The sequence below is a fragment of the Falco naumanni genome, chromosome 9 (assembly GCF_017639655.2).
Source record: "Falco naumanni isolate bFalNau1 chromosome 9, bFalNau1.pat, whole genome shotgun sequence".
Taxonomy (NCBI): domain Eukaryota; kingdom Metazoa; phylum Chordata; class Aves; order Falconiformes; family Falconidae; genus Falco; species Falco naumanni.
Genome location: NC_054062.1, coordinates 35943895 through 35968190, shown reverse-complemented (window position 1 = coordinate 35968190; position 24296 = coordinate 35943895). Strand labels below are relative to the sequence as shown.

General features: G+C 38.4%; 1 protein-coding gene across 3 annotated transcripts in view; it reads right to left on the bottom strand.

Annotated features, from left to right (window-relative positions):
* CTNNA3 (catenin alpha 3) overlaps positions 1-24296 on the bottom strand; it is a 509885-nt gene that overhangs the window by 39232 nt on the left and 446357 nt on the right. For all 3 annotated transcript variants that reach the window (XM_040606308.1, XM_040606309.1, XM_040606311.1), the window contains one exon: positions 20775-20956. In XM_040606308.1, coding sequence (XP_040462242.1) covers positions 20775-20956 — 182 coding nt within the window. The remainder of the gene's footprint in view (positions 1-20774; positions 20957-24296) is intronic.

Here is a 24296-nt window from a genome sequence, read left to right as displayed (position 1 = left end):
TGTAACATCACCTTGCTAATCACCAGTCATGCCATTTTCAGACATGTGCTATCCTACTTCTGGTGTTAACATGTGCTATTAATAAGCACATTTTTCAACAATTCTGCTGACAAGCTATCATTAATGGCTTTTAAAAGCTACTTGAAAGAACAAGACCTCTCAGTGGTACAATTGTAATTTTAACTATCCAGTATGTCACACAAAGGAATCTGTCTTCTGAAAAATCCCCAGAAAAATACAAATTAATACCAAATTTTCATTCAAAACTCATCTGGGCTATTGCTAACCCACTAACGTTTTTTCACAAAAAGATGTATTTGACTAATGTTATACAAAAATACTGCCAAAGTGTCTTTCAGAGTACTCACCTAGTGTTTTGCAAACAAAAAAATTCAAAACGTTCGAAGATTAGGGAATATGATAAAACTAATGAAGTTAAGAACATAGAAGATCAAAATGAAAATTTTTTGGAGTTAGGGAGTCCGTTTTCTGGTAGTTACATTGTAACTACCAGAAAAAACCTGTAATGTTATGCTGTAGGTCTGTAATGAAAGACATTAAAATTCACCTTTCAAAATTAGTTCATTCTATTAGCAGAGTCGTATTTTAGAATTTATCAGAAAACTATCTTCATAGATATTTTTTTTTGAAAAGCACTTTCAGTGTTGCAAAATGAAACAAGTGGTAAGCTAGATAAGGTAATTAAAACATTTTGTAGTAATAAATAAGAAAGTACTCATCAAAAATTTACATTTTATGTTATATATGCACGTAGCACATCTGCTATGCCATTGTGACAGATGTTTATTAATATGGATATCTAATCATATTGCTAGATTGTTAAGAGCTCAGTAATCCATCTTCTAAATACCGCACAAGTTTCTGATTATATGTTGAATCATTATCAAAATATTTCCAAAGAATGACTTCTTTACCTCTGTGACCTCTGAAAAGCACCATTAACTTGCAGTTTTGTTTCAACAATGTACAATTCTACCAAAGCAATACTTACAACATACTGTGTTTACAATATGCACGTTGTATGAAAGACCTCCTTTCAAGACACTTTCTTCAATATGATAACTAGTATGAAAATCAGCTAAAATTAATAGAAATGCATTCTGATAGAAGCGATCTCTTGAAAGAGTATGTTCTATGGTAGGGCTGGTGACCGTGAAACAGGCGACTCAGCTGGACGCTACTCCTTTCAGTTATCTTCAGGAATCTATAGAACCTAAATACCGATTCCTCTTGCATTAGCACACTCTACAATTTTATGCCTTGCAACCTGTTTTTTCCTCTCAATTTGGTTCTTATGTCCAAAGGAAAGGACTAAACTTCCACACATCAAAACAGGATACTGATTTTCAAATATCTTTTTCTCGTTCAACTTCAAAATCTCCGAGTAAAAAATCTCATGAACTTATTTGAAATGCTGGCATTCAGTTAGACAGTTATTCAGTTAGACAATTAGAAAATTCGGTTAATTATTGGAATATTTGGTTACAGATGAACATCAGTGTTTTAAGATTCCTCAAACTATGGAAATAATAATGGTTTAATTACATTAAAGATCATAGTATCTTTTCCTAATATCCCCATCATTAATTACTGATGTCCACTACACATTTGTACTTCACTGTGAACATATTCTCTTACCAACTCTTCTCCTAATTTCTAAGCCATGATGAAGGTACAGGTAAGGCTTACTTTTATTACAAGTAAGTTCACAGAAGACGAACAAGCTGGACTTGTTGGGCTTGAACTTTTGAATTCCCTTGATTTTTCTGATACTACTTTAGCCCCATTTATTTCCTACGAGACTGTCTAGCTCACTGACAAGTTGCTGCTTCACATGGCACTGCCACAGAATCAGACTAAAAGGCAACAGAAGCTGTTTGAAGTGTTACCTTGGACACCAGATATGATCAGAATCCTTCAGATACGACTCTGAAGAGTTAAAACACCAGCTACTGTGATCCTATCTGTTGCATTTCACATGTTGGGGGTTTGGGGTTTATTAATGTTTGGGGGGGGCGTTGAGTCAAAACAGTAAATACATCTTTTACTTTTATTTCTTTCATACAATGCCTAATGGGCATGACCAGAAGAAGCAATTTCAGTCTTAGGTAGTCTTCATGATTGTACTACTTACTCACCTCTTACTGAAAAAGTATCTGATTTAAAATCCTATGCAAAGAGGAAACTGATTTCAGATTTTTAGAACAAAAATATGTACTTTGCATAATGAAAAAAAATTAGAGACAGACTGTATATTATTTTCTTCATGCGTTCTTTATCAATTTGATAGGTGCCTTGTACATGTTTTGGGAAATGTAAACCAAGTCTTATTTATACTGTTGATGTCTCACAGTTAACAAACAGCCCTACAGAATCAAAGGAAAAGGGTCGTGATGTTCCCATCCTCCCAAATCTCCCACATTTTTCATGGTGGGCTTGCCTCATCTCTCTTGACTACTTATGTAAACTCAGCGTAACATAGAGAGTGCGTGAATGAAATCTTTGTATAGCTAGCCTCAAGTATTTGCACATCATGAGCTAGGCTCCAAAATAGCACAGAATTGGAATAAATACCATGAGACTTGAAATAATAAATCTGAAGTTCTTTGTATTAACTTCTGGTTTTCCAAGCCTTCAGGGGTCACATTTTCAGGATTTGCTCAACAACCATGAAACTTACTTAAAAAATGCTGGAGGTAAGTTTCACCTAATAAATAATGTTATCTCAAGTGCCAAGACATGAAGTACACAGACAGATTTCTAATAACGTTTTGAGTCATTAACACTGACTATATGAGTCTAAGCAAAGAGTGGTTGAAACATGGAAGGTCTTAACTCCTGTTCTGCTCATCAAACACTAGTAAGAAAGCTCTCTAGCAGCCACATGGTGGTAAGGGGTAAGTGGTAGCGTGAGAGGAGGATGTGGTCACTAGCTAGAACCCATCACTGATGACAAAATAAAAATAAAATTAAAAAAAAAATTAAGAAGAGCAGATGGGGGGAAACTTTTATTATGGGTGCTTTTTGCTACAATGTATACCCTGTGGCAGAACTGTCTGCTTATAGTGTTGTACAAAGCTGCTTAGCTCACCTTGCTTTTCCCGCCCCCCATCTTAAGAATAAGGAATTAGCTACTGACTAGCAACAGAAAGCATTCATCATTCCTGATGCAGAATTCTGGGGGTGAGAAAGGGATTTCCTTCCCTGCAGTGATCTAAGAGCTCACCTGCTGAAATGCCTGGCTGCAGAGACTGCAAACTAGAGCCAGAATTTGGGTTTTACCTACATCATTCCTTATTGTTTTGAACTGCCTGCTGCAACCTTGGCAAAACAGACCATTCCTGGTTGTATTAATTATGCACTCCAAAAGCTTTCTTAACAGCTGAGAAGGCCTGAAACTTTCCTTGACACACAGTTTATGCAGAAAATTACATTCAATACAATTAACACAGTTCAACAGGGCAAGTTACTTGCCATCAGCAAGCGTCACACTCACTTTTTACTATGTCAAGATGAAAGCATTGGAAAAGATGTTTGGCACAGGCTCTCTGGTGAATGAGACTTTTAAATTGTATCACAGTAGTCAAAATTTCTCAGGAATGAAAGGGGGAAGTATCCTCTGAAGAGTATTTCCGTTGAATACAACATGCCACAAAGTAAGATGATAGGCCTGAACAAAAATGCCACTTTTTCATCAGAATTAAACCATACTTTATTCTAAGGCCTAAAAACTATAGCTGCAGCTTGTTTCCTCAGCCTACAGGACTTAGATTTGAAGAGAACATCTGGATTAAGTTACTGTCTTGGCAGGCAATGCAGTACAGACAGCTGCTTGTTCACTGAAATCCTGACAAAATCCCAAGGGTTTCTGTTCTGAGGGTTGTGCTCTGCCCTAGGCCATGAGAAGTTTTCCTTCTATATTATTAACTGTGTTCTACTGATGAGAAAAGTTGCTTTTATCATAGTTAAGCCACACTTCCTAATATATTTATCTACATTTATAATGGTCCTCCCACTGCATAAGCAGAATTATGGGCTGTACAGCTTTTTAGCATGGCTTGTTTTAGGACTGGTTTGACAGACAACTCTTCCAAATTTTCTTAAAAGTACTAGTAATATTCACTCAAACACTGCACAGCCTGACTCTGAAAAGGAAACACAAGATGTCAGTGCTCCACACTGCAGGGAAGACATAATGAAAAACATCACTGTGATAGAGAAACTTAGTGGGGACTTGCCTCTACAGTATTTCCATAACAATTCTTCCTTCCACCCACCTTCTGTTTGCTTTGCCTATTGTCAGAAGCCAAGGTGACACCTTATCTCAGCGGTCCTCATTTGGGAATGTGGGAGAGCAAGGAGGTGATGTGCATTTCCAATCCCAACAACCTTCTGTTCTTCAAACACCAGCCAGACGTCAACGTGGTCCACTGAGCAAGCCTTATGATTTATGGTGGAGCCTCAGGGCCTGCCACATTGTAGACAAGACCTGCTCTTGGAAGAACCTGGAAAACTACTCTGAAAGTGTTCTTTGAAGAAAAAACCCAAACAAATCCCACAGTCAATTAAAAAATGTATAAGAAAAGAAAGATTAGATTCTCCAATTAACTCACTGACTCTCTTATTAATCTAGATTGAACTACAAGTCCCAAAAGCAAAATTAAAAAAAAAAAAAAAAAAAAAAAAAACGTGAAAAACCAAATACTCTTGACACAGACAAGCTGCAATGATTAATCTGGATATGTCCTACACATTCATAGCCGCTGAATATTTAGAAATGCAAACACCATATTTTAGGCATAAAAGAAACTTAGGGGAAATACTGAGTGAACACTTGCAACACCCCTTCCAACAGCAGTAACTTCTTTAGCAGCAACTTTTTCCTGCCATATCCTCTGTTACCCACAGCATGACAGCAAAAGCCTTGGTGTAAGATAGCACAAGCTCTCACAGTTGGTAGTAACAAATGTGCAGCATCTGGTGCCTGCAGCTCATGCCTTCCTGTATAAGCGCTGAGAGCTCCTTAAGGAAGTACCTTTTAGAATATTCATGTTCTCCTCATCTGTTACCTCTGACTGGCCCACTTGAAAAGCAATACAGACAGAGATCAGACAGCATTAATGAAGGCATTCAAGAGAGAGAAATGGAATCATGTATATCCCAGTATAGAAACACTGAAGTGCTAAATTAACTGGGAACTATGATCTGTTTACAACTATTTAGCAAAAAAAATGTTATTTCAGAGCAGAGCATTACAATACGTCTAGCAATTACCACAAGCCCATACATACAGAATAGGTTTCTCAGCCATTACTCACTGAAGAGTATGCTGCTTTACTAGCTGATTCAGCCAACAGGAAAAAAGAGAGTTGTTTAAACCAATGAATGGAACTCTGAAAAGAAACCACTGCTTAGTGCTAAATACAAATCAAAGGCTATTAGTGTAAGTGGCCAAGTATTTTCTTAATTTTAGTGCTAGCTTATACAGTTTACCTTCAGCTCTAGGGAAAGAGTGATAGACCCACCTCAGGATAGCAAGAGAAGTAGTAATTAAGTCATCCAGGTGGAAGTGGGAAGCCGACCTGAAAGGTGAAAAGCAGAAACTACTTTGCTGCTTCTTTCCCTGACACAACACTAATCCAAAGCACACTATCTCCAGAACACCACACATTCCTGGCGGTTGGCATGTGGGACCCAAGTGTGCTCACAACCCCCCTCCTCTCCTCCTTTACAGCTCTAGGTGTATTTTATTTATTTTGCTTCTCAGTATATGTTGATGACACATGGCCTTTCTATAAATCTAAAGATTACCTCAATGACAATGTGAGCTGCTTCTTTTAGGGGAATAATAGAGGTGTATATGTAGGGATGATCTCAATGGTCTGTGAAACAAGTATGACTGCAGCAAGCATCTTTAAACAGCAGCTTTTCTGTACGTTTACCATGAAATGAAGATGCTCTGCTGAACTCTGAGACTCCTTCCATTAATGCTCACCCATCCAGGACATACTTAACAGTGTACTCCTTCCTTCTGCAATCAGAGAGCTCACAGAACTAGTTGAACTGTTTGATCCACAACTTGCTGACAGTTAAGGATAGCTCTCAGATGAACAAGCCAGTCCATCCAAACAGAAGCTTTGTCCATCATTTCTCATTTGACCTTCTTTCTAGCAAATCAGAGGTATGCCTCTACACAGAACTCAGGCCACGACAAGGGAAACGCCACCCTTTTACTAAGAAAGCTGGAATCTGCTCCCAGCTGGTGTCAGGGCAGTCAGGAATTTGGGCCAGAGGCTCGGTATGGGCATACCTTTTTCTTCCCTACAATATTATGTCTCAGAGGTGTCAAGAATGCAGTAGGATGGAGAGGCAAAACTATTTGCTCACCTTTATTAACAATGGTATTACATCGGGTCTGAGGCATACTAAGAGAAGCTGAATACCACTACCACTGCCATATTAAGTTCAAAGGTGGAGTTTAATCCCCCAGGGTACCAAAACAGCAGCCATCAAAAGCACTGAATAAAAAAATGTTTGTTAAAAACATGTTACATAGTGTTGAAGAAAAAAAGTGAGAAAACCACTGTCAGGCTGTGTGAACCCTGAAAGGTCCTGGTTGAATTCAAAAAGGTTGGAACAGACTCCAGTCGTATTTTTAGCAGAAAACACCACTAAAAATTCAGCACTGTTTCTGTTCGCCATGGTGCCAAGGTGAGCATATGTAAACAGTTTTTCTCAGAATTATGCATATTGAAAAAGGAAAACTAGACTAAAAGGATACTAGATATAATTAATCATATAGAAAATACAGTAAGGTTCCCTGCAGCTTCTGGGAGCCATTATATTTTATTAGATGGCAACTCCATCCCAGCTTGACTCTTGGCTATAAAGAAACCAAAGGTTCAACTGGAATTATTCCTGCGGATTAATCAGAAGGAAGTCAGACATTTGGTAGAGTGAACAGGGGGAGGAAAAACAATACAGGTGAATTGATTTTATGAAGATGAAAGTCTTTATCTCTCTGAAATAACCATGGCTTCATCCGCAGAGAGGAGAGTGACTATAGCAAGTGCTACCGTACTGTCAAACAAAGGGTCTGTAACCCGGTTTAGGGATGAGGGGAAAATAAAGTAAAATAATCCTTTAGGAAAGACTGAAATCATATACTGAAAACAAAATTCTAACCATACTTCCTCTCCCCACCCTGTAATGTACTTTCAATATATCAAACGACAAAGCCAGACACAATTTGGAGAGCCTCTAGCTGATTTGGATATGGCTGGGTACCCCCATAAAACCTGCTTTTTACTGTGTGCTGTGCCTTCACCTCATCTACATGTTAAAAGATATGGGGTATGTCCAGAACACGAAAAGCCAAAGCCTAATTTCTCCAGTGCTTATGATTTACTGTACATGTGAATGTAAAAGAAGATAATTTGGTTAAAGTAACTGATCCTTGTACAAATACTACAAAATCTCTTTGCTTTCGAAAACATGACTTATGGCCTCAATTTTTTTTCATGTTTTACATTCCAATAGAGAAGCCCTGAAATACAAAGTTCATACTGTGGCTTCTAAGGGTAAAGAAGAGGGAACAAGGTGGCAGAGAAGTCCCTGACTACAAGCCTTCCTCATTCTCCTTTCTCCAGACTGCCCACTTGCCTCCTCACTAAGATCAAAACAGCAGCTCAGAAAACGATAACTCTTTACTAGGTTCATCTCATCCTGGTAATCATGAGCAAACCTCTGAAGTGTATCTGCAAATTGTGGTGACCAGCACTGCAAAGTCTACACAGCATCAAAAGCACTCCCTTTCGCTTGACAAAATAATAGCCCACTGATCTGTTTCCTTTCTACTTCACTGTCTGCAATTACTATTTGCCTTCTTTCTTTTAACAGTTGCTACTCATTTTTATGTACCCACATTGGGTACTATCTCTATTATGAAGTTCACAAACTCTGCCTTGAGAATTAAACTCTGGTCTTGTATTTCACAAACACCTGCCAGGTCAACAGTGCAGTAACTACCATAAATGCATTTTCTTTTTTACCTTGGACAATCAACAGTCAAGGGAAATGCAGGTGTATATCACACTGAACGTGACAGATCTCTTGTAAAAGCAAGCAAAAGTTTCAGTTGAATCAGCATTAAATTCATAGCAAAAAAAACCCCAAAACATATTTTATGTGTATTTTCTGGTCATAATTAATTCACTGATGTGCCTACACTTCCAATGAAGGGGCTGATAACTGCAAAAGTTTCCAGTCTTTATTTCTTGGAAACCCTCCAAAGGTTTAAGCTTCTAATTTCTGCTAATTAATTCAGGAGGAACCTGAACATATGGTGTTGTAGCAAAAAATATACAGCATGTACAAAATATAGCAAATTCCATAAAAATAGGCCTATATTTTAAAGGGGAAAAAAGTTGGGAGAGGTGCTTTGCCTTTTCAGTGACTACTTCATTTCTTTAGGAGACATTGCTGGGCATTCTTAGCGAACAACAGCCTGAGCAAATAGAAAAACTTGTCTTGCATCAAGCACCTAAAGTTCAAAAGGCAGGCTCAATGACGTGCCTGTTGGAGAATGCTGCAAAAACTGTCACTTCTCTGAATATTATCAAAAGAACAGCAAATTGTAGTATGTCACTGATCATGACCTCATGTCCCGTTTGGACACTGTCTTCTTGGCTTCGCCTTCTGGGTGGGCCTAAGCCATCAGAATAGACCAGGAAAAGGGACAGGGAAGAAACAGCTTTCCTCTACTCCAGCTGTCATGGGCCTGAGTGCACCATTAAGCCTTAATGGTCCTGAGCAGCCTCCCCTGAAGCCTCCTCCCCACAGCCTCTGCACATTGGCCCAAGAGGTCTACTTAAGCTTTGCCCAGCACACATACCGTCCTCAGTCCTGAATCACAGCTACACCTCTCTCCTGCCCTGCCTCTAGCCCGACCCTCTGGATGGACTTTGGATCTACCCTGCCAGTAGCTTGTCTCCTGGATGGTCCCCTCACGCACATGCTGGAGTTTGGCTTTGGCTGCTTCTCCTTTTGCTCCTGGATGGACCATACAGCTTGCTTTGCTGCTTACTTTGTCTGGGACCACTGAGGGATCTTGTTACCAGCACCCCGTGCTCCTCACTACATCGATGCTGTCAGACTAAGCTGTGCTCAGCACAAGCTCTGCCCATGCCAGGATTACCCTTAGATCCCAGCTTGCCTCCCTTAGGGAACAGCTGGCCACTGTGGCTCCCTGATCTCACTCCTGCTGCCTCAAGGACATGGAGGAAGATGACCATGGATGGAAGCTGAGAAGCCCCAGTCAGAGTGGTGATGCTGGCTGACCCTGCAGAAGTCTGCAGCTGAGCAGGCAGCTGTTACCTCAGGGGTGCTCAGCTTCCCCTTGCTAGGGAGCTGTCACCCTCTGCCCATCCCTGCTAAATGGTGAACATCTGCAGAGCATGATCAATACTGCTGTGAGGCAGTACTGCTTTTGGCTTTACACTGGGCCTAAGGCTGCTCATACAGGTACAGTTTTGACTTGGTCTGCCACACGAAAAGGAGACTGTCCTGCCACAGGCTTCCCAGCTGCCTGCAAAAAGTGGCATGCGAGCTGTTAAATTACTGCCTGAACCCCTCTTGCTTTACACCCCTTACGACTCTGTTGCCAGGAGCTAATACTTGGGAGTCCTGAACTCACTTTGTCCTCTTTAGTATAGAGGTCCCTAAAGATGCAAGGCAAAAGATGGCTCTTTCTGGCACTAGAGATACAATCCTATTTTAATGACAACTTGTATTTGCTGTAATGTATTCTCTGACTTTGTAGGTCACTTCCTTCTAGTCCTGGATAGGGACTATATACTACCAATGAGTATACAAATCAGTTTATCTGTCTTAGTCACAATTTTGCTATATTTGCATATGTCCCTATTTTATTAAGTTGTCTCTGGCTATGTACATTAGGTCCTCATTAACCTCCTTGCCCAACCAAAAACATCTCTTTATCCATTCGCTTTTTTGCCTCAACTTTTATGCTAAGGATTATAGTACTGTTATCAAGAAGTACTAGGTACCCTGAAATAACTGTTAAGACTATTTGTAAGACTGCTAAAAATTCACTGAAATCTTGCAGAGGAATAGAGGAAAAACAGTGAAGTAGCAACAACTGTTATTCATCTGATTTCTCCAGGACCCATTGTTTCCAAGGGAATATTATTTACACTTAAATATTGAGGTAGGGAGGTCTGAAAAGATTTCTGTGTTCGTGTTAGTATATTGTTTTGTCCTATGTATACAATTTGTTTACCCACACATGAGGTATTACTAACATGTCAGCACAAACAAAGGATTTATAAAGAAACGGTAGAGATTCACTGTTTAAAATGGAACACACTGTCTTGGTCCTAAATTTATAAAATTCTTTTATGATGTGGAGCATGTAATTGCTCTAATCAGAGGAATTAATCTACACAGCGTCCATGACAACAAGCCATTGAAAAGTTATTCAGAAACTGCTTTCCACAGTCCAGCAGTAAGTCAACTAAAAACATCACCAAAGCAAACCATCAATAGAATCTTTAAGTTTTACATAGACTTTTAACCTGATGCCTAGTAGAACTTTCTTTGTGAGAGAATGTGTCTGAATTTCTGCTGGTATGTATGGAATTTAGGAATTATTTTCTATTCCAACTGGCAAGTGACTTTTTTTTCCCATCAATTAAAACATTACTTTTAAAAATCTTCATGTCTAGGTGAAAAAGGCTCCATTTCTGAGTCCTTCTATTTATATCAACACCTGGTTTTCTTTACAGGAAAACTAAAGAATTTAAAAAAATGGTTTGCAAGCATTGGCAATATAGAAAGTTGAAATTGGAAAGGTCAATTGTGAAGCTAATTTTCCCCCCCCACTAATCTATCAAACGTCTAAGGGTAACCATTAAGCTCAACAATAAGAAGCATTATGTTTGCTTTCAATTTTGAGCCAAAGAAATGAAAAGTTGCACAAACACAAAGAAAGTGTCTTTTTCAAAAAAGTTCTTAAATAAAAGACCAAACTGAATGCCACACACTTTCAAGGAAAGAGGCAATTAGAACAAGAGTGAAACCATTACACAGGCTTGTAGTATAGACAGATATCCACAATGTAGTTTGGTCACTAAGAGAAGGCAAAAATACTACACAACATTGTTCTCTCCTGACCATTTGCTGAAGAGCTTGCACCTTCCCAGTACGACTGCACTCTCAGAGAACAATTTCAGGGACTCAGAAGTCTATCCTGCCCATACAGTGGAGAAAACCTCAGCTCACACAGATCCAACGGTGATTCAGTAGTAAAAAAGTTCCTACAAATTTTGTGGAATTAGCTTACCCCAAACCAATCTCTTCCATTAAAGCCTTACACTGAAACTCAAAGATCAGCTTGCTTTCTTTCCAGAACTGGCAGTTTCACAAGTAGATCAGTATTCGTAAGCAACTGCCTATGCAGAAGTTTAGTAACTAAAGAGTTACCAGGCAAATTATATCATATGTTAACTGAATAATTTGAAAGTTAATAGCATTCATGGGTAGAACTCAAGTACCTGCTGTATTCTAGAAGCTTTCAGTTTCCAGTAACACATTTGTAACTTAAAATTTTACAATGAACTTGAAAGACTGGGAAGGAACAGTGACAATAATATGTGACTACATGTTCAAAAAAGCAGAAGCTACTCATCAGATATCACAGTAATTACTACCATGAACCTGAAGATGTCCTGGACCCACTAGAGTACATGCTAGGCACCTGCCACCGAAGAACTTGCACACTAACATAGAAGAAGAAACAACAGACAGCTCCAAGCCGGTCTTCAAATTAATCTTCAAAAAGTTAGGAGCATCTGCAGGCCTACACGCTAAGATAAGCCTCAGTCCCAGGGGATATTATGGAGCACGTCCTCATGGAAGGCATTTTGAGGACAGGAATATGATTAGGAAGGGCAAAGGGCAAATTGTGGGTCTACCAAACAAACTGCCTTCTGTGATGAAATGGTTAGTTCTGTGGATGTGGGGACAGTGGATGCTGATCATCTTAACAAAGCTTTTGGGACTCCTACACTATCCTTGCATGCAAGCTGGAGAGACATGGCTAAATAGGTGGACTACAGAGCAGGTTAGCTACAGAGCAGGCTGGCTGGATTGTTGGTCTCAACAGTGTAATGGTCAATGGTTCAAAGTTTAACTGAGGAGTCATGTTGTTCAGTGGGTGATAGTGGGGCCAATGCAGTTTAACAGCTCCATCAATGACCTGGAAGATGGGACAGAACACACTGTCAGAAGTCTGCAGGTGATACCAACTGGAGGTAGTGTTTTATACTTGAATGGATGGGCTGCCATTAAGGACTTCAGCAAGTTGGAAGAATGAGCTGAAGAGTCTTTTAAAGTTCAACAAAATAAAAGACATGTTCCTGTACCTGGAATGGAACAGCTCCACACACCAGCGCAGAGGCAGAACTAACCAGTTAGGTAATAACTTTGCATAAAATGACCTAACATAAGGCAGCAGTGTGCCCTTGCACAGTGAAGGCAAACCATATCACAGGTGGCATTACTAAAAACATAGCCAAGAGGCTGAGAGAAGTGATAGCCCTATACTTGGCCATTGCAAGGCTGCAACTTGAATCTTCTGTCCAATACTGGACCCTCAGCACTACAGAGACACTGACAAATGGAGGAGAGTCCAGAGGTTTGGGGCTGAAGCACATGATGTATAGAGCAGAGGCGGAGGAAACAAAGCTTTAAAGCCTCAAGAAAAGAAGGCAAAGGAGGGTCTAATCTGCGTTCTTCTGCTAACCGAAGAGGAAGATGTAGAGGCCACTGACTTCTTCCTCAGAGATGCACAGTAAAAAAAATAAGGTGCATGGGACACAAAGTGGAGCTAGAAAATTCCGGTTAGATGAAGATGGAAGAATTCTTTACTGTGAAACACGTACAGGTTGAACAGAGAGGTCTGACATACTGGAATCTCCAGTCCTAGGAATTTTCCAAGCTTTAACGGACCACACCCTAAGCAAGCTGATCTAATATAGCAATCAGTCTGCTTTGAAGAGGCTGGACTAGATGGTCTTCAAAGGTGCCTTTTAGCCTCATTATTTTTTTTCTGGTGTTGGTAGGAAGAAAACTCATAAGCAATGAGATGAGACTGGACTGCTGGATAGCAAGTGACCCCAGCAAACTAACATGCCTGTCAGCATCCATTTCTCAACCTGGAGTGTTTTTGTGATGTAAAGGAGAATAATGAGCTTTCACAGTACAGCACTGAAAGCACCTGTTTGAAAAAAGGAAACCTAGTAGGTGTTAAAGGAATAGGGTGGTATTACAAATGTTATAAGCTGACTGGAGACAGCAGCAATACTGAGTAAGAGATGAAAGAAAAGATGTGTGCTTAAAAGCTTCTGACAGTAAAGGCAAGTGGTTTGATGCAGCAGAGATGAGAACAGAAGTGTGTAAAAAGGTTGTGATTAAAGGAACAACAGAGATCATGCAAAAGAGAAAGGAGGCTGCAAAAATGCAGATTTAAAACAAAGTCAATGCATATAGGCATGCATATGTACTGACCATGCTCCTACTTTGATGTTCACATGGAACTTTAGTTTATCCATTCCCTTTAGTATCTCTAGTCCAGTTATGAGCAATAGCAAAAAATTGTTTACTGAAGGTAGTTGTACGGTGTTTAGCTGTATTTTTCACAGTAATATTGCAGAGGAAAGAAAGCAATGTTATGCTCATTATTTTGGTCATTAGCTGTTCGCTGCATTGGTCTATGAGTATTTAATATGCTTCATTAATATGCAAAATAGCAAGCATCTTAACATTGTATTTGTTACGCTTATCACCTAACTTCTCTTTAGCTGCATATTGTTTATCTATTTAGAACCTGTTTTTGTCACTGTCTAAAAGTAAACTCTGACTTTGTAATTCCTAACAAAAAGATACCATACATCCATGATATACCATGTTTGTTTAATAATAGTACTATTAACATTAATTATGCATACTATAGCAGGTAAAAATCCACTCAACTTGCAGGGAAATTGGCTATCTAAATACTTTGATTAATACTTTGAGTAATGAAGCCAAACTTTTTTTGTTGTTGTTTAAAAGGTTTCTCTTTTGGTTCTGACTTCATTCCACAAGTTTTACACTTTGAAATACATGGTTGTATAAAAAACCCTACTATATTTTTGTATATATATATATATTTTAGAAATTTTACTATCGGAGGATGAACATTTAGGGCTTACCTTTTAGAATTATACTGAGGCCACCATAGTAGTGATTGCCATTTCTAATTAAATATTTGCGGGTCTATGTATTTAGGAATCAGTTGAAACTATTTTTAATACAAAAGTTGTAAAAGAACATTCATATAAGTATAACATGCACTACTGTATTCTATAAAATATCATTAATAAAGACACAGTAGTACCATGCCAGACTCAGTCAATACCTTTTGAGATGGGCAGGAGGATAGATAAAGAATTTTTGCCTTCAAATTCCTCAGTTATTTGTGAAAGTTGAATTTGTATACATTTTAGAAGCTCTGTGACATTCAGGAAGAATGAGCAGTATCAGCTGATTCTGTGTTACAGGGTACAATTTCACTTGACACATCTCAACAATTCATCACAAATCTGAGAGACTATGTTTCTACTTGAGGGTAACAACTGCCTGAGGCTATTACATGTAGTTCTGGCAGGACAATCAGTATCCTGCAAGTACTGCAAAATCTTAAATAACATTTACACTACTGTAACTAATGCAATTCTGCAGCTTATTTTAACAGTAAAATTTATCTGCTTAATCTACACTACGTCATAACAAGTAAGTCCTGGTGGTTCTGTCTATCAAAGCATATATGATAAAATAAAAATACGATAAAACTATACTTGCTTTAGAAATAAATTTATCTTAAAGAACATTTTTATATAATTAACTCTATTAAAAGTTGCTCTTAAGATATTGTCCCAAGGAGGATTCACCTACTTTGACCAAAGTAATTCTGTCTAAAGTAACTCTGTCCTTTCTGATGGCTCAGCTGGACAACACCACTGTTGACAAAAAGTTTATAACCTTCAATCTTTGGGTTATTTTTGATGAAATTAATTTTTAAAGTGAAAGTTGCTTGTTCTCATTTGCATCTTATGATGCAAACGTAAGTGTAGCTATGGACTCTCAAAAGCATCCCAGACTGCTTAATGAAATAGTGCTGACTTATCAATTCTCTGATATGAGCAATGCAGGGAGGGAAAGGGGAAAATTTTACACATATCTGAAGTTGAACTGCATATGTAATGGCACTTAGTCAATTCAGGGTTTTTAATAACAATGTTGCCATTAATTTCTGTGGCAATGACAAACTGGGTTGGTGACCAGGGAGAGGACTGAGTAGGAGGGTCAGGACCATGTGAGCGATTTCCATAGGGATGAGAGAAGCTGGATGGAACTGACAGAAATCTGAGGGCTAGGACAGTCTAGAAAAAGGCAAGGAAGTCAGTGAGTTTTAGGGTGCAATGGAAAAGCTCCGTAGTATTTCAGAAGCATCTGGCTGCTGAAGGGAAACTAGGAGGATTATGGGTAACTGAAGTGGAAACGGACACCAGGAAAGGTAAAACAAATAGTGAGTGATGGTAAAAATCTTCATGGATAAACTTGATAGGAATAGAATCGTTCTTCTCGCCTCTTCCATCCTCATCTTTTTGTCCCATGTTCTCTTCAAATCCCAGTAATGACAGAACTGCCATCTTGATTTCCCATATTCTTTCAGGTCTCCTCTCTTGCTTTCCCAAGCAAAGACTAAAAGACTAGGGAAAGCAGATGAATTAAGGCTGAAGGCTGTGACTGCTAGCAGGTGAGGAGACTTGCTAGACCAGGCAGATGCACTTGGTATTAACCAAGAGTACTACAGAGAAAAGTTTAGGCTAAGCTGCAGTCCTTGGAAGTACTAGAGGTATAAGCAGAATTATATTTAGGCTTACTATAAGGATGGGGGGGGAGCAGCTTTTGGGGAATGACACTTCTAGATTTATTTTTGCAAGCATTGTTAATTTGTTTTTCTATTTTTACTGCTTTTTCTGTAAGTCTGATATTGTGCCATTTTAGAAACAAATATACGATTTTCAGTTTGCTAAGAGCTGCATATTTTATTTTTTTATTTTTTCTTTTTTTTTAAGAAATTGTTCATACGGCCCCATTTGGAATCTGAACAAACCTACAAAATGGGTTAGGGTAAAAGCCCAGAGACTCTCATTTACTGTTTATCCCACAGAAAACTGAATGGGATTGTCCTAGAGACTTCAACCAAATACTGTGAATCCTGAATCCATGGACTGTGTGCCATTAGGACATGCTGTGAAACAGCACAGCAGGAGTCAGTTACCAGAGCTGGTCTCCCCCTGGCTTATCTCTAAAATCACCTCCAACATGGCAGCAAGCTCTGCCTTGTATGTCTGAATCTCATCTGAGGACACAGTAGCATCTTTCCTATTGCTACTGTCCCAATATGCAGTGTTCTTATCCTAAGCACTGCTTGAATTAGACACACATTCCTTTGTATGAGCAAAAAGTAATTTGTGTCTGTTCAACGGTAAATACCACCTTAACTACAAATATGCTGTGGCAATGGAAAAAAATAATCCTGTTCCATTTACACATAAAGCTTAGAGAAAATAGAAACCCACAACACCAGGATTTTTCTTGTACATTTTTAGCCAATCAGCAGAGAAATTAAGAGTATTTTCACCACAATGTTATTAAAATTATCACAGCAGATAAGGCAATTTCTTGCTATTTACCTCTACAGAAGACACAGCTAAAGGGGCAGAACGCTGACATGCGACTGACCCTTGTGATCAAATACATTTTTCCCATAAAATTAAAAGCTCTAACTTCTTTTTGAACTTACACATTTTCAGTCAGTAAATATTCATGCTTTTGCACTGGGAATATGTGACAAGACCCAAGGAAGAAAATAAATTCAAATTTTGTAAGCACACCTGTATGTTTATACATACCAAAATTCCTATTCTTTCACTTTTCCACTCTTTTTACAGGTAATTCCACCTGCTGTGCATTCCAAATAGTGGCAGAGAATAGAGACTACTGTATAGTAGTAGTTTAAACACATACTTTTTCATGTGTTTAAAAACACAATTCATGCCTGTATGTGAGCTAAATACATAAATAAACAGTTATTTGAAAAGCCTTGCCAGGTTTTCATACCAATACTGTAATTTGAAAAAGGTTAGAAAATTTAGGAAAAAAAAATTCTTTTTGAGAGGAAAAAGGAGTGCATTTGGAACACTGAATCGATGATGAATCCAAGCCTGTTCATTAGCTACTTGTCCATAACAATTCTGTAACAATACAGCTTTGAAAAACAGTAACTCTGAAAGTCAGAGGACAGCTTTGAATTAATTGCTTAAAAAATTGTAACCAGTCTTGCTTACGACAACTCATATTTCTTAAGTCATATATGCTGGCTGTACCCTCTGTAGTTGTTCATAGGTGCTTCAGAGTTCCTTGTTCCATGAAACTGTGTTTTCTTTAATGTCAAATCTTTGTAATTTCTCTTTTGTTTGGGGTGAACCAACTGGTTCACAAGACAAGATTTATAACTACATTAAGTGGACAGTATCTGCTTCCCAGATAGATCCTATGGCCAAATTCAAACTAGCCTCCTCTTACTCCCCTACAAGTCTGCTTGTTCAGATGCCGGTTCTGATCTTTCATTTAGATACCACCCATCAATACAATGAAACAACGTCGCATACACTGAACCCTAAGCAGCAAGTTAAATTATTTGACTGGTCTATGTTTATATAGATTCTTTCCAGGAATTACGCTCAATTAAAAGCTCAATTTAAAGGAATAAAACTCATTCATTACCAAGACAGAATCTACTCTTTTAACATGGCAGGACAGACCTATCACTGCTGGAAAAGTGGAAGCTCGAACCCAAAATGAACAACTTCTATGCTGAAACCAGTAGGCATAAGTTTTAGACTGAGTTTTCAAGTCAGTAATGGTCCTTGTACAGCTATGGCATTTCAGATGTCAAGACATCTAAGACTACAAAGGTACTTTAGGTGCAACTAACTGAACATCACAGCACTTGAATACATCTTCAGCAATCATCACATTACACACACTGCACTGTTAGACAGTGTGACATGCAGATAAATGGGAGTTAATTAATTCAAAATGTGAACTACACACAGAAAAAAATGCTCTTCATAATGTCGTCTAAGATGGCCAGTATCAAAAATTATGAACAGAGGAATACTTACATCACATCCTTGCCAAGGAAACAGACCCTTTCAAAAGCTGAACCTCGGACTGAAATTCTGTTTTCTCTTCTCCATAACATAACCAACTGACACTCACCACACATTGGCAGAATTTGGGTCTGACTTCAGTGCACAGAAATATAGATCCGTGTCTATTGCCACCTCTTGCTAAGAAATGTCATTAACTGCTAGGAAACAGTGTACACTGTGTGGACTATAGAAATGATGGCTTTGTGGAAAGCAGGAACCTAATTCTCATCTTCCTATCCTCAAACTATCCAATGAATATTTAACAAACAAATATATATGTATGCATCTTTTGGAACAGCAATTGGAATCCCTTAAACGTTAACTAAGCAAAGTCCTCTTCTGCACAGGGGAAGTATCCATGTGATAAGTGTTAAAGTATCTCCCACAATTCCCAATAATTTATAGCCTAGAACTCTGCAAGGTGAAAAGTTTAAACCTCTTCCAGCCAAAAAAAAAACCCCAAATGTCCTGCTATCTCCAGGGAATCCCTAAGGTATCAGAAAACCAAACAAAGCCCTATTCTCTACAGTTCTGCACAGCAGGCATTCAAAGGAGATGCAGATACTCTCTTTGGATAGGTCCTAACCCAGTAAGATGCTCTTGAGAACAACTAGCCCTTTGAACAGAGAACTGACAAAGCACCTCTCCTGCATATTCAGAAGAGGGTAAGTGAAAGCACAAGGGAACCATCACCCAGGCTTTGCTCATTCCTGCATATGGCCAGAGGGAGAAGTACAGGCTTCTGGTCAGCCACTGGGGAAGCTAGCAGAGCCAAGCCAAGATGGTATCTTGTAAGGACAGGAGTCGGGCTGCAGCTATAGGCTTAAGACAGGCAGAAAACATCAGCAGACCCACTGATACCTCATTTGTTTCTCAGCTTTGCAGAATTCCTTTGCCGTTGAAGCCATAGCAATATAGGAACAATTTCACACTCATTCTTTTTGCCTTACTCACTGTAGCTCCCCTAAAGAAACAAGAACTATAACCCCGTTCATTTTCAGCAAAGTCAGGAAAGAAACCTCTACCAAACCCTCATTTCTTCAGTGAACAAAGAATGAAATTAGCAGGAACTTCAGGTGTTATCCCCCACAAGTAACAAGTCTGGTGCAATTCAAATGGGAACAGGGGGCTACACCTTCAGCAGAGCAAATCCTTGCTATGCACTGCCTCCACCTCTGCCTGTCAGGGCAAAAGCTTACTACTGCAAGTAATACGGTATTTTTACATAATTTTTAACACATTCCAGTAATCAGTATAACCAGTTTTGCATAATCAGGCCTGATTATCATGTTCATACCACAGATCAGCAGCTGCTGGTAGCTGCTACAAACTTCCAACAATAATTTCTGCTCGTTCCATGACTTTTCCATCTGTCAAGTATGTGTTTTCTATGACAATGATTTATAGGATAGTTCACCGCAGCAAGGCTCATCACCAAGTTTCAGTAAGCTTATGTCATGTAGTACATACAAAGTTTAAAGAAAGCTGGGAAAATATATGTTACTTAAAATTACAGTAGCCTAGTGTAGTGTCTATCTGCAGAGGACTTGCTCATGAATATTCAGTAGGATAAGAACTGTTTCAAATGAGGGTCTGCAGGTCCCTTTTGCCAAGACTCAAGAAAAAAGCAGATGCATCTGCCTCTATAATCAAACAATGAAGCTAAGCTGTAATAAGCTACTTCAGATGGTTACTCTTTACATCAGTTCTAACTTCTGCTGAGCAATCACTGATTATCACTGGCATTCGCTGAAGTTATCCTGAAGTATTTTTGTTAACAACATGAGGCATTCACATCAATGTTTTATGTCATCATCATTCCCATTACCTTCTTTCTGAATGATGAGATATCTTCATACCAGTGTTAACTTGGTTTTAGTCAAATATATTACTGTTGCATAAATGTTCAGGACAATACATACACACGAACACACTAAGACACCAAGACAACCTTGAAAAACTACAGCTTTGGAAAGCACTCATTGAGATTAAATAAAAATGAATGCAAGGTAATACATTTGAAGGTAAAAGAAAACAGCTTAGGTAACAAGTGACTCAAATATGGAAATCTACTATTTGTGTGAGTGGCTTTTAATATAACAAATACAAAATGTCAGAATCTTTTATTTCTTCCATGTGCAAGAACTTGGAATTACAGACTGGAGAGAGGACAAAGAAAAAAATATAAATTATTGACAAGTATAGTTCAAAACTTCAAGCTTCCCTTCCAACTTTTCTGTACTAATAGCTAGTGTGGTAAAGCTAACTACATTAGCTTAGCCACTCAGTTTTGTAAAGATGCTGTCACCTGACATTAGAAACTCAGTATCTTCTGCTGTAACAATATGACAGTGGCCTCCAACATTTAAAAATATTGAAGACCTTTTTTTTTTTTTGCATAATTACCTTGTGAAGTCAGTCATCTCCATCATAATCACACACATCCTCTTGGCCAAAACAATGATGTCATTGCTGGTATCGTCCCAAATTTCAATCTCTGCATCAAGCTTACTCTTGACTTTTTTGAAGTCAGCCACTTGCTCAGCTATCTTTTCCTTTTCAGCCTCTGGCAACTGAGTCATCTTGGCCTGAAACATGAAATAATCGGATTTGCAAAATGTTTACGTCAGAGCGTTTTTTTTTTTTTATTAAGCAAAATCACTGCATACTATAAAATATATAGTTTAAACACACTGTGGCCTGAGCCAACTGTTCCAGCCTGAGCACTTCTGAATTTCAAAAATCTATATGCTATCATTGGGTTAGGCCAAATAAACTACCTTAGTGTAATGGGGACAGCTGTGTCCATGAAAACAATAAAGTAGCACGAAAAAGAATAATAAATTCTTCAAAAGACCCTTTTTGAAGTATGACTGATAGATTTTCCTTTTTCTTAAGAGATGAAGGAGCCTAAGTGTTTTTAAGTACAATGCGTATATATGCAAGTTACAAAATGCAATATTCTTTCAGGTACAAAAGAATAAATGAAAAGGTTTAGTTGCCCTAAAACTTTCAGGTATGCTTGCCCTCTCTCCTGACAAGGTCCTACATATCAAGAACCAAGAAAGACTGAATTGTTCAAATATGCATCTTCTGTCTTTGAAGACGATAAACAAATAGATGAACTTGTCAGAAATCAGTACGAGAATAAGGTTACCAAAAAAGTATCTTGAACAACAGTAGGAAACATCCAACATTCAAATAAAGCCATAGCCAAACTCGGCTCAGGCAGGACAAAGCCCTGTACTTGGTTGCAGCTTTAGACTGGACTGTGCAAATACTCCATTGGCTAAAATTGTTTCAAATAAAGGTTTAGTATAGCTAGAGGAGCCGTGTGTTTTGTGCAGGTTCACACTATGGAATTAACATTCAATGTATACTGAATGCCATGTATTCTTCCTACATTTAAGCATTCGTGAAATATTTAATATATAAAGAGTGAAATGACTTATGAAAATGCACATGGTGGGAGAAATATTTTACTACTTATTCTTCACAAGCAAGATCATCATCCTGCTCCAGACAAGAGTCAGATACACTACCTGTGCCAGAATCGGGCTAGGAAGCAGACAGGGGCTAAGATATTATGTGGCCATATGACAGTCCTGGTCCTTCATAATATCTTCTACCACAGGCAGTGAGGAGACCTTCTGGTCTGTTTTTTTATCTAGCACCTTCTCTCTGAACTGGTCCACCTCTTGCACCACAGGCCATCTGGAACTCAGTTACACACAGCAACTATTAAGACACTGTAATTATGCTGCAATTAAACAATAAATACCTTCTGACTTATTCTTGTTTATAAAACATTATCTACCATCCATAAAATGGAGGCTTAAGGCAGTGGCTGAATTACTTATAATTAAACAGGTATTCAGTTTAATACGTAGTGCATATGTTTTTCAAGCCATGTCATTTCCAAGATTTTATTTATGCTGGATTTCCTCTGTCACAAGGCTAATTTTCCATTTATATGAATTACTGGAAATGAAAGTGTAACTATTTTAAGGAATACTTTTCCTGTTTTGTTAAAAAAATACAAAACTAAAACACACCAGAGAAGACCACAAAACACTTTCCTCATGGCTGTAGGACAAGCTTGGTGGGAAAGGTATGAAACAGACAAAAATAAGAGTTGGGCTACAGAGTCAAGAAAACAGAAGTACCCCTTTTTATAATCTAATTTGTGGTGGATGCTTATGCTATTTCCTAACCCCCAGCTTCAATAACTGTGAGCTCAAGAACACAGCCCTACATCTGGAAACCACAGGAAAGATGACATTTTAATGAGTGAACTGTGACATACAGTATCCTGCTATGCGCCAACAACAGCGTGTTTCAGGTAGAATGAGAAACATTATCCACTGAAACAAAAGGGCAAAGGAAACTATACTGACCTTGACTTTTCTTTCATTTTCCTCATACTGCTTTAAAACCATGTACAGCAACAAACTAAAATAATTGTATACACAGCCTTTTAAGTGCAGGTATGATTTCTTTTATCAAAACAGACAACATAATGGTAAATGTGAAATGAAGATCTAAATTTAATGACTGCTATTACGTGAGTGCAGGTTTATTTTGTACACCAGGAGAAAATAATTTTTTCATTACTTCTAAGACAGAATGTTTTTTATTGCAGTAGCAGATAACAGAGTTAAAACTATGTGAGAAGGTAAATTTTTGGGGTTTTTTCATTCTTCTGTTACAGAATAAGTGGATTTCTTTTTTCTTTTATTTCCTTGAAGTAACTCCAGAAGGCTATTTATTGCCAGTAGCTGGGAATCCCCAACACTGGAGTTATTTGCATTGTCCCATTTGCAGCTTGACTTCCCATGTGAGATTGGTGTTTCTTTTCATTTCAGCCCCTTCCAAGTTTCAGTCAATTCACTATCGCAGATACTGAAATTTTAAGATCAGAACAAATTGTCCACATAACTGTAAGAACAGAGGACACACAGGGTGTATACTTGGTGAAGATCTTGACTCTTCTTTCACTGGCCAATTACTTGCCAACGAGACCTAAACCCAAAGAACTGGACTTTTGCCTACCTTTGTCTCTAGCTACACTCTAAGGAATCAACATTCACATAAACGTATGATTATTCTCTCCAAGTCTTAGACTGACACATTTTTTTTCTTTCCTGATCCCCTAAAAAAAAACAGAAAAAAAAAAGGCCAGACGCACACCACCAAAATTCTTACCACTTACAGAGAGGCAGGAAGGAAAGAAAAGCAACAGAGAGGAGTACAATACATTCAAGCAGTTGTTTGTTATGGAAAACTCCTTCTGTCTGAGACAGAGGCAAGCCAGATATTCTTTGAACAGGGAAGAACCTCCCTTTGAAGATTATTTAACGCTTCCTCCTTTGTAGGCTGCAGTGTGTCACATAACTATAGAAAAGCAAAGAAGAAAACTCTGTTTTTCTACAATTTTGTAGGTTACAAAGAAAACAAACATCACTCTCCTGATGGAGCAGATGAAAACTTCTCAGAGCTTTTACAGGCAAGAACACAAAACAACATGCTCTTCACATACTGTAGTTATAAGATAATGGCATAGATCCAAAAAGACCTGATTCATGTCCTTGCTTTGCCTTAGTTGAGAGCTGTTTTTCATTCCACCACAGACTCAGAAGCCACAAGAATCTCTCTCACTTATTTTCTTGCTCCTTTGCTGCAGTCAGCTGAACATTTGGAAGTGAACAATACCCCTCCAAATCACTCAAAGGACAGTAAAATATTTCAATCAAACTGGTTAAAAACAGTTCCAATTCTGACCTTTAATTGTTTATTCTTGAACAAACTTTGTAGATCACTGTTCTAAAACATGCGCACATAAGCTGAGCCTGTTCTATCAGGAAGGTGAGAATTAAGACAGGCACTTAAAAAGACTACTATACAGATGTGTTTTGAAAGCCAGTATGC